Raw genomic sequence first — 17,372 nt, 5'->3', positions numbered from 1 at the left:
CAGGATACAAAATTACTACAAAAACACAGAAAAGAACTACCAGAAGACAGAAAAAGAGAGACGATCTTCTTCTTCTGTCTGACAGATTTATTCCAGGTGTTTGGCTCCTTCCAGATGAGATATGGGACTTTAACATGAGTGTGTTCAGTGCAGGTATTTGATCAGAATGTTTTTTTCCACTTGACATTATGAAGCAGTGAAGAATCCATTAAAAACCCTCTGCTGTGATTCCACAGTGATCAGATTCAGCAGAATGAATCTCAGTGCTTCCTCATTGATTGAAGCAGAATGGATTTTTTTTTTCCTTAGCTGTGCTTTTTACTTTCAAAATGACTCAGAGTGCAAATTTATGCCCAACACAGTACATCCATTTATCAGAGATTTGCTTTCATGCGGTACAGATGGCAGCACTGTGGAACAGAGACAGACTCACTGTGAAATTATGGCTGCAAACAGACTCCAGTGAATAAATCTCCACATATTCAAACATCTTCTGTTCAGCAGAAGCAGAGCTCGGCAGTGAGAGGGTTAACGTCACACTGAATATTAGTAACTCACTCAAACCAATCAGCACCAAAACAAAAAAAAACAAAACCACTAAGGCAGTGGATATGTTCATCTGAGAGTGTTGTGTTTTTCTACTGGGGGCCCATAGTGGACAAAACAAACACTGGCTCTGAAATCAGGATTAACTTGGAAGTGGGAAACTTCTGGCTTCTTTATGAAATGCTGTCAAATGAATAAATTCCTTCTCGGAAGGAAATTTTGAAGACAACAAACAAGTTTGATGAACACGAATTGTGCGTTCTATAATAAACAAACCTGATTGTAGTTACAGTGAAAACAGTTTGGAAGCTCATCTGGACTTCAGAACTGTGTTTAGATGTTAATCATGAGGAAATCAAGACGGGAAACAACTGGAGTTGCCTTCCTTGGAGCGGTGCTGATGTCGAGGTTAGAGAAGCTTGTTTGATTCCACTGCAGCCCCCCGAGCAAGGCTCTTTCAAATGAAGGGGTGTAAAAAAAAAATGGATGGACGAGTGTGACTTGTGTTGTTTCATGTGTGCTGTGATATGAACGTGCAGCATGGGCGCGTGTTATTTCAGACGTTCAGTCAGCAGAGATGCGATAGTCCCGCAGGGAGGCCGGCAAGCCGAGGCAGCGGCCGCAGTCTGAGCGCACCATCGATCCGGGGATGATGGAGCCGCTCCGCTTTCCGCCTGCGCTATCATGCCCACGGTGGCACAGCAGTGGATTCTGGACATGATTACCAGGAAACTGCTGGAGAATGGAAGAGGAGAAACAGAGGACGGTGGCGAGGCAGCTGTGTATTTCCTGTGAAAGTAGCTGATACATGGGAGGAATACATTTAAAAAGACTGACTCAGGGTTTGGGCAGAGGTCCCCCGGCAGGCTTGGCACCAGAAGTTTCCAGTGAGCAGGTGTTAGCAGGCATTACAGGAAGCTAAATGTGCTGACCTATGAACACTTTCAGACTGTGAAATATGAAACACACACATCCAAACGAGCCCAATAACTTTCTAACATCATTATGACCGGAGGATCTTCGACTGGATTTCTTTGCCTCATGACTCCTGCATTTAGGGTTTTTTTCTTCGACATAATCTTCATGGTGCTGAAACTAAAGCGTCCATCGAATCTGGAAGACACAGCCACTTTAAGTGGTTAAGGTAAAGCAGAAGATTCAAGCTCAGTCACAAGTCTTCAGCTTATGTAAACAAGGTTTAAGTTTTGTGGAAAATCCAAATGAAGAGTTTCAGACATGCATCCATTACATTCTTCATATTTTGACCTTTAATGAAAAAAACTAAGTCAAACATCCGTCAATATTTGAGTTGTTTAACATGGAAATGAAGGACAACAACCTCAGAAGGTTCAAACCAGGAAAACTGGTCATCCTCCGACGTTACACTAAAGCAAGTCTCACTGTTTGTTTGAAGAACGTTTTAGTGAGTCACTGAAACCTTTCTGAAGAGCAAAACATGTTTTCACTGTGTTGTTTCCCAGTTATTTAAAACCTAAAATCTGACACAATCAAGAGCTGTTTAATATGTTTACATCTATATTTTTAATGAATGTAGAATTTTCACACTTTGCATTGACTTTCTCTGCTTCTTCAGACCCAAACACCAAACAGACAAACACTCGGTCTCTTATTATAACTCTTGAAATATTCTGTGCAAGAAACTTCACAAATGTTAAAACTTCAATGACTTCAAACTCAAGGCGATGTGTCAGCTGCAAAAAGCCTGTGAGAGGAAAACAAAATGAAAAGTGTCTTTTCAAAAGCTTCTCTGGTCTCAGGGAAAGAACACAGAAGTGCACTGTTAATAAATAACAGTTATTATGACTCCAACAGTCATCCGAGAGCTTAGTAGACTTCACAACCTCGTGTTTACTTTCAGTCTTCGCCTCAGGAGATAAAATGTGAAGTTCCCAACATGTCGGAGTGCAGGGTCGCTGCACTGCTGCTCGATGACCTTTCACATCCACCGCTCGCCGCACGGTGGAGTCAGGAGGTCTCCCGTCGTCCTCTGGGAGCAGATGGACGGGCTCTTGGGCCGAGGCAGGGAGGAGGAGGAGAACGGGGAGTCCTGTCAGCCCTGCAGGTCAAAGGTCCGGAGGCAGTGGCTGGAGCAGCAGTAGGCCACGAAGCTGACGGTGGTCCTGAGGGGGAGCAGACAGAGGTGAGCGGCAGCTCGTCAATCTGCAGGGACGGAATGGAGGCAACACCGCCGAGTAACACAGCGAAGAGCGTCCAGTCATCAGCGAGGGACCCGATTCAAACTACATGGCGTTTGTTCTGACCTGCGGTGCACGCCGGCCAGGGCGGTCTCCCGGAGGGGGAAGAGTTTGGGGTAGATGATGGTGAACATGGCCTGGCTGCAGCGGTGGCAGTGGCCCAGGGGGAACTGCAGCAGGTCCAGCAGGCTCCTGGGGAGGCCGATGGGAGGCAGCAGGTTGAGGTCTGCAGACACGGCGGGGTCAGAACCACGCTGTGAACCCGGGAGTCGCGGCGCAGTTAAAGCTTCGGGCGCCGTCTCGGCTCCTCACCTGTGGGCCGGTGGTGGTGGAGGCGGTGCAGCGTCCTCAAGGCCAGCTCCTCCAGCGGAACCACGCCGTCCGTCTCTGAGCCCACCACCTTCACCTCGGCCGGCAGACCCACCAGGGCCTCGCTCAGCACCTTCCCCAGGGCGTCGTTCAGGTCAGCGTGTGGAGCCTGGGGAGACACGCCACACCTGAAACACACAAACACACACACACAAGCTGTCACACCAAGTCCACAACTTCCTGGACGTCTTTCCACGGCTAAAGATGTGTGGTATCTGCCATCAGACAGATGCTGTGGGTCGATTTACCCGCTGCAGCCGATGACTTTGTTGTATAAGTAGGAGGGGAGGCCTTTCAGGTCCGCATTGTTGTCCACAAACACGAACTGCAGCTCCCGCGATCGGCCCAGATCTGAAAAACACACACACGACACGTCACGAGTGTTGCTGCGCTCAGTGTGACAGACGCTCACAGGCGAGGAGGCAAACGGACCGAGGGGGAGGAAGTTGAGGCGGTTGGCGGCCATGGAGAGCTGGTTGAGGCGGTGCAGCCAGCAGAGCTGCCGGGGAACGTGGGTCAGCAGGTTGTGGTCCACCGTGAGGTTCTGCAGGAAGAGGCAGCGGTGCAGCCGCTCGGGAAGGGACTTGAGCTGGTTCATGGACAGATCCAGAGTCTCCAGGTCCTGCAGGTCACCCAGCTCTGCGAACAGGGACAACATGAGAACTCTCAACCATTTAAGAGAGACAATTCTTCTATTTTTATTTTGTGTGTACAAAATTACGATAAACATCTCAAAAACCTCAATACAGTTCAAACAATTTTAAAATAAAAGGTTATTTTAAAACCAATTTGTCCTTCAAATGGGACACGTGAACTAATTAATAAACACTCTGCATATTAAGAATAAAATGCTTCAGTGCTCTCTAATTTATTAAAACTGTCTCAGAAAAAGCAGGATCTTCATCACTGAAGGACTGTCTACTCCACTTCACTCACTGAGCCTCTGGCACCACCTGCTGGCCAAGAAAATATTTACAATGTCTATTTTGTCAAACTGAAGAAACTAATGGGAGCATTTCAATCTTCAGTGGAACCTGCTAACAGTGAGTTTTGATCCGAGCCACGTGTCACCTGCAGGAAGGCACTTCAGCCGGTTGTTGGACAGCCTCAGGTGCCGCAGCGATCTGAGTCGGCCGATCTCTGGACAGAGGAGCTGCAGGGCGTTGTTACTCAGATCCAACGACTGCAGCCTGGCTAAGTTTCCAATAGCTGGGAATCACACAGAGAAGCTTCATGCAGCTAAACTGTAATGAAGAGTCAGCAGGTTCCTGAGACGTGACAGGACTCACCTTCAGGAATAATGACAATGTTGTTTGAGTGCAAATATCTGAAACAGACAGAAAATACAGCAAAAGGTGAAACTATCTGAGAGGTTAGTGGTTAATCACGAAGTTATACTATCATGTAAAACTGGAGACACCTTTAAAATAACTTTTTAAATAAGTTTAAAAATGAAGCTCAACCTAATGACGCTGCACCAGTTAATGTTGCTTTAATATGGATAGCAGTAAAGTTTGGTGTTGGATTGAATTTTTAAGAATCAGCATGTGCAAATGAACAAAGATGGACACTTTTTACTGTCGCAGTACACAGTGTGAAGCTTCACCAGCCATCTTCCACTTATACCAGTGAATATCAAACACATCACCTTCAAGGTGAAAAGTCTTAAAAGCAAATATTGGGATTATTTATACAAGACTTTCCACAGAAATCTTGCCAGGAAATGTGCAATTTTTCCATTTATTTTTAACTGTACTAACTTCTCTACAGTAAATGTATCTCCGTAATGGAGATTGGCCTACAAATCAAAATTTTCTGAGTGAAATAATCATGTAATAAGCTTTAATAGCCTGAAGATAATGACACAAAATCCAGCCAATGAAAATACTCACAGTTCTATCAGATTTGGGAGCTTCTGAGCAAGATTATCAGGCTGGTAGAAGAGAAAAAAACAGAAAATATTCAGTCACAAACAAACTTCTGTAAAACTGAAAGACTTTCCAGCATTTACAAAAAATGGTTAAGTCGTGTTCAGAGACTAATGATTACACAGGAGAGCAACAGACTGTATAAGGCATGAGTGAGATGGTGAAGGAAGCGAGCACTGTGTGGGCACCAGTGTAGTGAGAGAGTTCCTCTTCATGTACAGTCTCTCCAGGAACTGCAGGCCTTCATCTTTCAGCAGCTCCACGGGGAAATTGTTGAGGTTTTTGTAGTTGAGGAACAGGTTCTTGTGGCGCTCTTGCTTGGCCACATATATGGTTTCATGAAGTTCGGTTGCCATTTCTGAGAAGGCCTGCCCTCCCCAAAGGACGAGACGCCACAATTCTTCCTCCGTCTATGTCATTGTTGCTTCCTGAGAGGTGAACAGGTAGATAGACGGATTAATGCAGTGATTTTCATCTGGGGGCAGAAAGACTTCTTGATTTTAAGGATGCTGAATGATGTGAAGTTTGCATGTTCCCCATTTTTGAATGTGTTCATCAAGCTTTCTTATGAAATCCATGCATGCTATATTGACAGAGGATCCTACGTTGGATGAAATTCTTCACAATCTTTACATGCATTATATTCGAACCAAATGTGGTTTCTCTGTCTGACACTTTCAGGTTTATTCCTCTCTGCTGTTGAAGAATTTTACACTAAACAAACATCACATGGAAACAACATGAGCAGAAAGCACAGGTCACAGCAAACAAAACCCAGGCATTAAAAACAGGTTTTCAAATGGCATTTTCAGAATGGCAGCCCCAGTTTATCATATATAAACAGAAGCAGATGAAAAGAGAAAGATAACAGTCTTTAGGAGAGCGGAGAGTGGAGAAAAAAACCTCAACCTGTCACGTTCCCAAAGGGCTGCCATGAGTTCACAACGCTCAGGCTAAAAGAAGCTGACAAATTAACTCAAAAATGTATTTTTATGCATGACTACATGAATTATGTTTTTTTAATCCCCTACATGGTGCTCGATTCAAACTTCAGCTAGCTTAGCATTAGCGGATTCACTCATTTAGCATGACATTTAATAAGCTGATACAAGCACAACAAAAACGTTACACACCTCAGTGGCGTCGGAGCATTTTGAGCTATTTTAACCTGCACGTTCACTCGTGGCCATTCGAGGGTTTTCGAGGATAAATCAGACTAAAGGTGAAGGTTTGCTCAACACAAACACCCTGCAGCGGTAAACAACGTCCTGCGTCATCACGTCACCCGGCCGGTTTCTTCTTCTCTTTCGTCGTTAACGGCAGATACCGTGACTCTGGTACAATGCTGACCCCTGCTGGCAACGTGTGAAACTGCTACAAACTTCAAAACAAAGATGCAAAAATGCACAGCACAAATCCACAGCAGTGTGGCATAAAGTAAGCAAAGAGGCTAAATATACAAATCTTGGCCATAAAATGATTAAACCTTTTCTTGAGGAAGTTCAGCTTTTGGGCAATATGTGACTCTTTAGCCTCTTTTTAGTGAAGTTTAATGAAAAATTACATGCAATTATACAGTTTCATCTTCCAAAAAGACCCTTATCTCACAGATCCAGGGGAGAAATGCGGCATGTGGACTGGTTCAATAGTTTGTCAAGTGTTTCACTTCAGCTGATTGATGTGGAAATGTTCCAAAAGCAACCAGCATCAAGTTAATCAAATAAAGAAAAGCTTCAGAGTAAAGTAGGATATTTCATCCAACATGGACATGCTCTTCCGCAACCGATGATGCTGGTTTACCTGTGTATTATATATAAGGGAAAATAATAAAACTGAATGTTTAAAGCTCCAAAATAGCCAACATCATTTATTCAAGAGCTATAAAAAAATTAGATCACTAAAATGTCTGAAATTGTTTTAAAGACAGGAACATTAAAGAAACAGTTCTAAAAATTGTTAAAAAAAAAAAAATACAGGGAAAACAGTTGTGATGTCAAGAGAAATTTTGGCTCTTGACAAAAACATGAACAAGTGACTGACATTTAAAAATGAAATGCATCCTGGGAAATTCTTTACATACAACCAAATATCCCCAACTTCACACACTCACTGAGTTATCCTCATCTTAAAGCATGAACAGGCTTCACAGCTCTTATTCGGTGGAAAGGGACAAAGGGGCTTTTTGAGTCAAAACGGTTTCACACCTCTGGTCCAAATTAATAATTCAGTCTAATAAAAGGAGGCCTGATGAGGACTGGATGTCTTTCTGAGAACTGGGTCAGAACACTGAGCGACTTCAAGGTGTCTTTATCTTCCACCGACTGTTTTCTTTTATTGTACGATATGGAAAAAATGTGATGACGACAGTTGTAGATATTTAGATAACTATGAGGACTGTTTCAATAGAAAACACGAGGCTGCTCTGATTGAAAACACCTTTATCAATAAGTGAAAACTGGAACCAACGTCATGAGTGATACTCACCTCCAAAGAAAGAGGAGCAGCGGCTCAGTTTGCATACATTTTTATTCATCTTAAATCTTGTGTAGAAAAAAAAAAAGAATCAGAGAAACAGACATTCTCTTTTTCCTTCAGCCAATCAGTTTTTTTCCCAGTACCCCGAATAAATCGATGACAGGAAAAAAAAAAAAAAAAACTCTTACAACAGCATGTACAAAAACAAAACCTCAGTCTAACAGATCATTTCAATAGAAACGCAAAGAGTCAGAAGGCTATGAATAATTTACACACAACAAAAAAGTAACACTTGACCGTGAGTGTAACAGAGAAACGGAGGAGGAGGAGATCCAGTGGTTAAAAAAAAAACTGAAAATCAGACCATAAACTCTCAAGAACCGATCCTGACCTCTGAATGTGGCGTAGCGAGGGTGTCAGGGGAGATTAAACAGGGTCGCACATGAAGAAAAAAACAGACAGGAAGCTCTTTGTTCAGGGATGTGATCGCCATGGCAACAGGTGCAGGGAGGGAACAGTCGAACAGGCCGTCCCAGGTTGTGTTGGAGCGGCGAGATGAACACAGAAACGCACGGCGACGAGCATCCAGAGAACTCGACTTCAGTATCACATCTCCATCATCCATAGCATGAAAATCCAGAACGCCCAGAAAAACCATCAAATATTTAGATTCAGGCCACGTAAAGCTTTTCACGCCGTCACATTCACATTCTGTGAGACTTTATTCTGATTCAATTCTAAACTTTTTTGCATCTTTTGACTTTCTCCACTTTAACATGAAAATAAGTCAGGGTCAATTTTTGAACTTCACACAACTTTACAAGTTATGTTTAAAAAAGCCCATGACACTTTTATGTTACCATAAAATCTAATTTTGATCTTAAAATTTGCAATACTGCTGCTTTCTCACACGAATTTAGACGCATAATATCAAAAATATCCACTTGGGACTTTTCAGGCTATGAACACAGTTTTACTGTAAATCTAGCACGTTATGAAGGAAAACTCACAAAATCTCTGTTCATCGGACAAAAAAATTGATTTACGTCTTATGTAAGATACGATGCGATGACCGTACCATCAGGTAATGATGACGTGATACTGAACTTTTTCGTTTCCATAAACTTCCTCCGAGACAAAGCGCCCGATTAACAACAAGAAGCTAAACAACTGCCTGTGATGACTTCACACACGGAACGGCAGATTCTGAGACGTGATTCAGGGAAAACAGCCGAGCAACAGATGTGAAGGAGCTCTAATCGCAGAGCTCATCCGGGGGGGAAATAAAATAAAATATGAAGCGAGTTTGTGGTTTGACTGAGACAAACACTCATGAGATGTTGGTTTCATAAACATAGATTTGGGGTGAAAAGTGAGGTAGATGGATGGTTGGAGGAGCGAGCAAAGAAAACTTTCCCAGAACAGTCAAAGAAGATGAAAATGAACTGATCAGAGGAGCGATCAGTGGTCTTCACCTCACAGAAATAAACCGAGAAGTCGTCTTCATAATAAAATGTGTTTGACAATAATCTGAAACTGGGTGTTCTCGGCCTCGGCACCGCCGTCAGTTCCCAAGAATATCCAACAGTGAGGCTTTTCACCGACGGCTTAACGGTGGCGAGAAAAATTATGTTTTCATGTCTTTACAAAAAAAGGGAATAAATACTCATAAATAAAATTTGAGATTATTTAAGTTGAGGTGTGACAAAATAAATCAACACAAATGAGAGAAAAACTCAAAACCTCCAAAATTTTATAAATGAAAAAAAAAAAAATAACAAAACACAAAGATTTGGGGAGGAAAAAAGTAAAACACCTTAAAAAAGGATGAAATTGTGAGAAAAAGGAAAACTTCATGAATAAAGTCAACATTTTAGGAGAAATGCCAGAATTTTTGGAATAAAGCTGAAATTTCAAGAATAAAAAAAAATATAAATTGAACAAAAAGAGGCAAAAGAAAAAGGAAAAAAAATCAGAAAAAGAAGACTTGAAGAAAACAAATGAAATATAGTCAATCAAAATCACGTAAATGACAAAATGTGAAGGACTGAAGATTTTCTGAAGTCAAATAAACATTTAATGTCAAAGTTTGTGGAGTGAAAATGATCAGAAAGCAGACAAACTTAAACATCAGATTTATGACAAAGTCAGAACATATTGAGTGAGGTTCATTTTGAAAAGTGAAAACTAAAGTAGAAAAAGACACAAGAACAAAGGTGAACCTTCAGGAAGGACAGGAACATTTTGAAATGTTGGTATCTAATAAAATGTTGACCATATTCTTTACATTTTAACTTTGATCTCAAACCGAAAACCAAACGAACTCATCCTCTTTAGTCGTTCTCCATTCTTAAATTAGCCGTCCTAAAATGCTCCTGAACCCTTCAGGTTTTGACGGCTTATCGAAGAAATCCAAAACAAAGCGACTTTATTTGATGCTGTTAGCTAAAGAATGAACATGGAGCGTTATTGATCGCCCGTTTAATCGATCAGCTGCGTGTTATTTCTGTTTCCTTTAATAATACAGCTAACAATGTAAATCTAGATTCTTCCACTGCAGCCAGTGCCGAACTGTAAACTCAATATCTGGACGTTTCACATTAAAGTGTCCAGGCATCTTTTTGTATTTTTAAGATAAAAGAAACTAGATCAAAAAATCAAATCCAACAGCTTGAAGCAAAGGAACGCACAACCTCTGATTTATAGCCGACGTTTACTAAGCCAAAATGAATCAATAGGCACATTTTTCCCCAAAAAAATCTCCATTTTCATTATTGGAATGAGCAAAATCAAAGACAAAAACCCTCCTGTTACATTTAAGATCACAAATGTCCTTGCAGTTCAACTATAACCCATCGAATTCAGACACTGAAAACAAACCATTTGAATGAATCACGCATCAAAATGTCCAAATTCACCACACAGCAGACATCAGCCGCCAAATGAAGCTCTTAAACGCTTATTAAAGGATCTCATCCTTTCATCTTGAGCTCCATGTTCATATTTTAGCTAACAGCATTGCCAGAGTATTCACTTCACCATTGGGACCCCCCCTCTGTGAATCAGACTGAGATGAACAGAGGTTATGAGAAAGCAGCTGGAGGGACGCTCAGTTCAGACGAGGTTTAGCAGGCTGGACGACACACAGGAGACAAAACAAGAAGCAAAGCAGAAAAGGATTTCACTTTTCTCCTTGACCTGAGATTTGTTACAGAGAGAGAGAGAGAGAGAGAGAGAGAGAGAGAGAGAGAGAGAGAAGAGAGAGAGAGAGAAAACCGGTGTTTCAAAACACAAGGCAAAATTCCCGTACCTTTTAATGCAAAAGAAAACAAACAAAAACCAGCTGAGATACACTTTTACACAAAAACAAGCATTAAAAAAAACAAAACAACAACAACAGAGGACTGTAGTGGAAACGTTCGAAGATCCGACCTGAAGGAGTTTTTTTCTCTTTTTAATATATAGATATCGACTATATTACAACCACAAGAGAAATAAGGAATAGCAGCTTCTTTCTGTACATGATCAACGTCTCCAACCGTAGAAAAGTTAGAAAAAGTGACACAAATGACTGTGTGTACATAAACGCTCCGCCCACGGAGAGATGCTGTAAATGTTGGAGAGTAGTGGCTAATCTAAAAAAAAACAAACAAAAAACAAAACAAAAACAAAACCTGTTCATATACAAGACGGTCGCCTCTGATCAGTCTTCGCCCGGTGAAGGGTTTCTTTATTTTCTTTTCGAGTGTGTATTTGGCGAGTTATCGGAACAGCACTTTGTGAGAAGATGTGGCTCAATAACTGATCGGGGGACCGGAAACTGATCGCAGGACCGGAGGACACGTTGGGGATTACGGGGCGAGAAGACGGTGGATGAGAAGATCTGACAAACTATTTTGGCAATAAATTTGGCAGAGTCGCCCCCTCCCCTCCCCCCGACCCCCCCGACCCCCCGCTGCCCCGGCCGTCCGCTCTGAAGGGCGTCGTCTTCACTGGATATGCGTCGTCGTTCTCTCCGTAATGCCCGGTCGTCTGTAGCGCCCCCGCCCCCCCGTCTGACAACGCATGTAAAAAAAGTAACAAACGACAATTTTATAAAATAAGTCCAGCTGTGAGGAGAGCGAGAGCCCCTCCCATCATTTCATACTTTATCCTTTTTTTCTTTTCTAAACTTTAGAGTGCGGCGATGCCAGTCAGCGGCGTTGGGGGGGGGGGGGGGGGGGGGGGGGGGGGGGGGCAGTGTCACGTCTGACAGCCAGAACAGCAGAACCAACCAATCAGCAGTCTCCTCCACGCTCCCGTGAGTCCGCGCCGCTCGCTCACATCCCCGGCTGGCCCCGCCCCCCAACACGCACCCTCCCCGTGTGGCGGGGGTCCGATCAGCAGGCGGACGACTGTGGGAGGGGCATGGCGCGCTCGTTTTTGCGTCCTCCGTTCATGTGCGCGTACGGCGGCAGTTCGTCCAGAGACGGCCGCATGGGGACGCCTGAGCCCGCCCCCGCCGCCGCCGCCCCCCCCGAAAGCCCGTTGGCTGCTTGGTGCTGCTGCGGCGGCGGCTGCTGACCGGACGCCTGCTTGTCCATGGCGGCGCTGGAGGTGCAGGGAGAGGCGGGGGAGCCGGGGGCGAGCGAGGGGCCCGGCGGGGCCTCTGACCGGGGGGAGGGCGGAGTCTGCTGGGGGGGTGGGGTCTGCTGCGCCTGCGTGGGGGGAGCGGCCGGGTCCAGGGGGACATCGTCCATGTCGTCCAGCTTGTCCATGTGGAGCGGCGGCGGCGGCGGGGGGGGCGGCGGCCGGCTTGTTGTCGGCGCTGTAGAAGAAGCTGACCTCTCTGAAGGACGGCTCCAGCTCGTCCTTCACGCTGCCGATGATCTCCACGAAGGACGGGCGCATCTTAGGGTTGTACTGCCAACACATCCGCATCAGCTCGAACCTGCACACGCACACGCACACACACACACACACACACACACCGTGCCAGATGTGAAGTGGTATTGTGAAAACATGTTATGTTTCAGAGCAGACATGTCAGGAACACGGTGGAAAAGAGACGGACTGCGAGTCCAGTCGACGCCGCGGTTCAGAAACCCCGGAAGTACCGCTGCACACAGTGAATCTTCACTAACAGACAGATGGGCGTGTGCGTATGTGTGTGTGTGTGTGTGTGTCTTACAGCATGTCGGGGCAGTTCTGCGGCTTCTCCAGCAGCCCTCCCTCCATGACGAAGCGCAGCACTTGCTCGTTGGACAGGCCTTGGTAGGGCTGCTCTGCCAGAGTGGCGATCTCCCACAGCACGACCCCGAACGACCTGCAGGGCGGCGGCACAGAGCGCCATCTTTCATCATCTGAACCATTATCAAGACACACTTTCTGGAAGCGGGACAGGCCCGCTAACCCAGCCGACTTGTGCGTGTTTGTGTGTGTGTGTGTGTGTGTGCGCGCGTGTGTTGGCGCCGGTGCTCACCAGACGTCCGAGTTGGTGGTGAAGACTCCGTCTTTGAGAGACTCCGGGGACATCCAGCGCACCGGGAGCAAACCTTTACCGCCTTTGCGGTAGTAGTCGGTCTCGTAGATGTCTCGCGTCATGCCGAAATCTGCCAGCGGGGACACAAATATGGATTTAATTTAAGAAAAATCGTAAAAAGACGTTTTTGGAGGCATCTGTATTATATGAATGAAAAAAATCTTAACAGACTTCATAACAAAACCACATTCAATCAGTTCCATCAATACTTGCTGAGCCAGTCTCTATGTTTCAGGTGAGATTAAAGACTTTTCTCTTCCAGGAAGCTGACAGTTCAAACAGGCTCAGACCGTCCTGAAGCCAGGCATTGTATGTATGGTTCCTGTAAGTTATGAAACATGTCTGTGTGTTGTGAATCATGTACAATGAAATTAAAGCTCTCCATTGTGATATTTTTAACTTCTGTAAATCTCATGTGAAAACTGTCTCTTGAAGTAAAGAGCTTGGGTCTTCAGATGGAGGCATGCCGACGCTTGTCGTGCCGTTGGGGTCGTCTTCCCTCCTCAGATAATCCGGTATCTTCCCGTTCCGCCTGCCGCCTCATCTGCACGTATCGGGCGCGTTCGGTTACCTCCGATCTTTACAGTGAAGTCCTCGGCCACCATGCAGTTCCTGGCTGCCAGGTCTCTGTGCACAAACTTGTTGGCGTTGAGGTAAGCCATGCCGTCGGCGATCTGGCCCGCCATCTGCAGCATCTTCTTCAGGGGAGGGAGAGACAGGCTGGACCACTGCTGCTGAAAGACGCACAGACAAGACGGCGTAAGTCTCTCCAACCCTGCAGCTAATCTGCAGCCGTCTGCCTGCTGAGTGACTTCTTAATCACACAGAAACGCTCTCGTCCTTCCCCATCCTTCGCTCGGAGGATTACTCAGGTGATTGTCTGGTCTTCCAGCGGGATTAACCAAACTCTCAAAGCTGCACAAACTTGTCGCGGATCGTTTGGAGAGGTTCACCTTCTCTGGAAGATCAGATCTGATCGTCTGCAGTCAGCGGCTGCTCGTCCCACTAATCACGTTTCAGCCGCAAATCACATTTTCAATAATGTAAAAATTCTAACTGCGGCAATAAAAACGAACAGGAAGCCACTCTGTCGGGATAACAATTTTTTAATAAGCAAATAAAAATGTCATCTCGATCTGATCTGATCATAGTCTTTAATGTTTTTACTTTTATTCTCATAAAAGCTCTTACTTCAGCAGTGAAGACAAGACGTGGAAATGTTCCACATGAAGCCATAATAAGCAAAACAAGGCTCTCAACAGCGATCTATAATGATGATCACTGCCGCACGTGACGTCAATATTCAGCTCGCCTACCCCATCTTATAATCATTTCCATCAATTTGCTGAATTCAATTTGCAATATTAGAGATAAACGCCATCATCAGGAATGAGGACTGCGAGTTCCTGGAGGAACTGAAAACGTAATCAGATCAGCGATGTTCTGGATATTTATCATCTCTAACAGTTTGTTATGTTGCTCCTGACCAAGCAACAGATAAACAGCAGCCCACAGTCGCAGGAGCAGTCGTGGAGGAGAGCAGGGGGATATACTCATGGAGGACACGGGGATTCACCAAGAAGGAGGAATTTAAAGTTGTGAGCATATTTCAGAACTTTAAAAGTTGGAGATTTAAATCAACAACCTGACATGTCCTCCAATATAATGAGTCAGTGGGTGTAAATGTGAGAATTACACCTCTTTCTTTTTCTTCCTGTTCTCTTTTGCCCTTCGGCTGGTCGGTGTGTGATTTTCTTTTAGACCTGAATAATTTCACACCAACAAGCAATAAAGTCTGAAACTCTGACCAACATACTCTGGCCAGGAAACAGCGCAGGTGCAGAAAACGATCTGATCATAAAATCCTGCTCCACTGAGACGGTCCACATCAGGGCTGTCAAACATATGGTTCTTGGGCCAAAACACGGTCCAATCCGGCCCGCCAAACTAAGCAAACTGTAAAAATTGCGACTAAAACATCGGTTTCATGTGGCGATCGCAGTCATTGTTCATGGTAATTCTGAAAACAGACACTTTCATCACGCCTGCACCACAACAAAGACAAACTTGGAAGTTTGAATTTAAAGGTGATTGTGACACTATTATACACACTGAGTGGCCTCTGAACTAAAATGTGTTTAACAACTTTTGTGTACGTGGCAAATTCTCGAAAATGTAAAAGATGTAGGCTTGATGCAGGTTTTGCTCTTCTAAAAGGATTTAGAATAAAATACAACACTTTTCGGTGAGTATGATTTAAAGCCGGTGTATAACACCGTTCCTCTAAATCTTTTTGTAAAGTTACCTCCTTGGGTCGCAGCGAGCGTAAGTAGCTCTTCAGGTCTCCTCTGGTCATCAGCTCCATGATGACCAGAGTGGGCTGGCCCTGAGAGACCACTCCCAGGAGGCGGACCTGCAGCAGACAGAGTTGAATTCAGCTCCACAGTCTCGGGTTCGGTCCATGCAGGACCGCTCACCGAGCGACACGCGTGCGTCGACGTACCACATGGTGACAGTTGAACTCCTTCATGACGGAGGCCTCGTTGAGGAACTCGATGCGCTCCCTCATGCTGGCCGACTCGTTGACGGTCTTGATGGCGACGCGCGTCTCCGGCTCGTCTTTGACCACGCCCTTCGCCAGGCCCTCGTACACCATTCCGAACGAGCCCTGCCCGAGCTCGCGGTTCAGGGCGATCTTCTCCCGAGCCACCTCCCACTCGTCCGGGACGTACACTGCGCAGAGAACAAACGCCCCCTGTGTTAACGCGCCGCGCTGCGCCTGCACATCCGGTTCAGGCTGCTCACTCACTTTCCGCGGCGCTGAAGTACTCCGGGTTGACCGACGCGTACAGGACGCCATTCCCCAGCCGGTCGCTGTTCCTGAACAGGCACAAACACAAGTGTTGAACTTTCACACAAATTAGACCGAATGGTCGTCTGTATAACAGTACTCCTCGCTCTGAGGCTCCTGGTGAATCATGGGAAAGTTGAATGTTAAACTATTCACCAAGAACAGAGTCATAAGAACTCATGATTTAAGATCAAGAGCTCAAAGAGTCACAATGTCAATGAGGAACCTCCCTTGACGTATTTCAGTTTAAATACTTGTGCAAGGTTTTCCAGGTGTTTTTATTCCCCAAATAGCACTTCTGTTCAACTATTAGTTTTTGTCTGTTTCTCCTTCTTTGATCGAGACTAAAGCCACTACAGCACCATCATCACCTACTATAGTAACACCATGAGCTCATCCAGGTTGAACTCTCAGGTTGTTCTGTAATTTTTTTTTTTTTTTTTACCAAATTAAAGAAGTTAGTCACTGGCTGAGTTTTATTATCTCATGAATGAGCAGTAAAGTCTGATAGAAAAGAAACAGGAGAAGGAGTTAATTAATGCAGGTTCCTGCTGGTGCTGGTTTAGATGAGATAAACCCGTCTCACGTCATCGCTTTTCTATTTTCCTACGGTGTTTCCTGAGTAACAACATTCTGCAGATGTGATTGTATAATTGAAGCCGTTATTCCAGACCTTCCTGACTTTTCACAGATCAGCAGATTGAAGCCCAAAAAGCCCAAATCTGTAAAAAGCTCCATCACAGGAAATGTTTGAGGATCTGTTCTGTCTGCGGCTCTTTCTGGTGACTTAGATTTGTTTTATCCTCCTCCTGACTGCATCCATTCACTATACTGTATTTACACTTCTGTTAGAGCTGCATGCGCACCTTTTCGTCTTGAACACGGCATATATGGCACCCAGAATGCAGCCGACGACCACGGTGGCAATGGGAACGAAGATCGAGATGTAGAGGAAGTTTTCATAACCTGTTGGGACAAAACCTTTGATCAGACCAGCTGGAACATCAGCTGTGGACGTGCACGTGTCGTGTGGCGGGACTTTTCTCACGTTTAGCCACGTAGAGATCCACGGTGTGGGTCCAGGAGCCGTTGCCAGCCAGCGACGTGGCTCTCACTCTCACCGAGTAGTTTCCTGGACTCAGGTTGGACAGCCGAACGCCACGCTGGCCTCGGTACGTTTGACCAGACACACACTCATGCTTCTCCGACTGTCACACACACACAGAGATGTTACTATGGACGAAGTTTCACTGAAAATCGGAAATCAAACAACTAGGATCCTGCTGTTTTTCCAAAAATGGTAATACAAAACGGAAGTTCAGCGACACATCATGTTAAAATAATATCTGTTGCAATTACTGCTTGAATATTGTGGAATTCAATGCATTTTCAGGAGTAAATTATAAATTACACCCCAAAGTGTTTTTTTTCTTCGTGCCTGTGTGTTTGAGCTTTCCGTATTTTTC

At 44.9% G+C, this 17,372-nt stretch overlaps 2 protein-coding genes and 1 long non-coding RNA gene across 4 annotated transcripts in view; 1 reads left to right on the top strand and 2 right to left on the bottom strand.

The window, feature by feature from the left end:
- Nucleotides 1–1,793: 1,793 nt before the first annotated feature.
- Nucleotides 1,794–6,337, bottom strand: lrrc28 (leucine rich repeat containing 28). 2 transcript variants are annotated; one of them, XM_030101027.1, is made up of 10 exons: nucleotides 6,193–6,337; nucleotides 5,248–5,487; nucleotides 5,024–5,064; nucleotides 4,421–4,458; nucleotides 4,203–4,340; nucleotides 3,564–3,770; nucleotides 3,380–3,482; nucleotides 3,075–3,259; nucleotides 2,829–2,988; nucleotides 1,794–2,687 (listed from the first exon to the last, which is right to left on the bottom strand). In XM_030101027.1, exons 2-10 carry the CDS (start codon nucleotides 5,413–5,415, stop codon nucleotides 2,618–2,620), a joined length of 1,110 nt encoding a protein of 369 aa, XP_029956887.1. In that variant the 5' UTR covers nucleotides 5,416–5,487; nucleotides 6,193–6,337; the 3' UTR covers nucleotides 1,794–2,617. The 2 variants fall into 2 exon arrangements, with proteins under 2 accessions (XP_029956887.1, XP_029956807.1); XM_030100947.1 differs by having other exon boundaries at nucleotides 2,829–2,954.
- LOC115395526 (uncharacterized) lies at nucleotides 5,746–11,469 on the top strand. Its single transcript, XR_003932293.1, has 3 exons — nucleotides 5,746–5,757; nucleotides 7,943–7,947; nucleotides 11,365–11,469. It is a non-coding gene; the product is annotated as an uncharacterized LOC115395526 (long non-coding RNA).
- A 309-nt stretch (nucleotides 11,470–11,778) lies between these two features.
- The window catches only part of LOC115395311 (insulin-like growth factor 1 receptor), a 57,432-nt gene continuing 51,838 nt past the window's right edge, over nucleotides 11,779–17,372 (bottom strand). Inside the window, 10 exon segments of the mRNA XM_030100827.1 lie at nucleotides 11,779–12,327; nucleotides 12,329–12,464; nucleotides 12,705–12,839; nucleotides 12,996–13,125; nucleotides 13,627–13,789; nucleotides 15,361–15,468; nucleotides 15,559–15,788; nucleotides 15,865–15,935; nucleotides 16,773–16,872; nucleotides 16,955–17,114. Coding sequence (XP_029956687.1) covers nucleotides 11,914–12,327; nucleotides 12,329–12,464; nucleotides 12,705–12,839; nucleotides 12,996–13,125; nucleotides 13,627–13,789; nucleotides 15,361–15,468; nucleotides 15,559–15,788; nucleotides 15,865–15,935; nucleotides 16,773–16,872; nucleotides 16,955–17,114 — 1,647 coding nt within the window. The 3' untranslated portion in view covers nucleotides 11,779–11,913.

The sequence above is a fragment of the Salarias fasciatus genome, chromosome 1, assembly GCF_902148845.1.
Source record: "Salarias fasciatus chromosome 1, fSalaFa1.1, whole genome shotgun sequence".
In the NCBI taxonomy this organism is placed as follows: domain Eukaryota; kingdom Metazoa; phylum Chordata; class Actinopteri; order Blenniiformes; family Blenniidae; genus Salarias; species Salarias fasciatus.
This window is presented reverse-complemented; position numbering and strand designations above follow the sequence as displayed.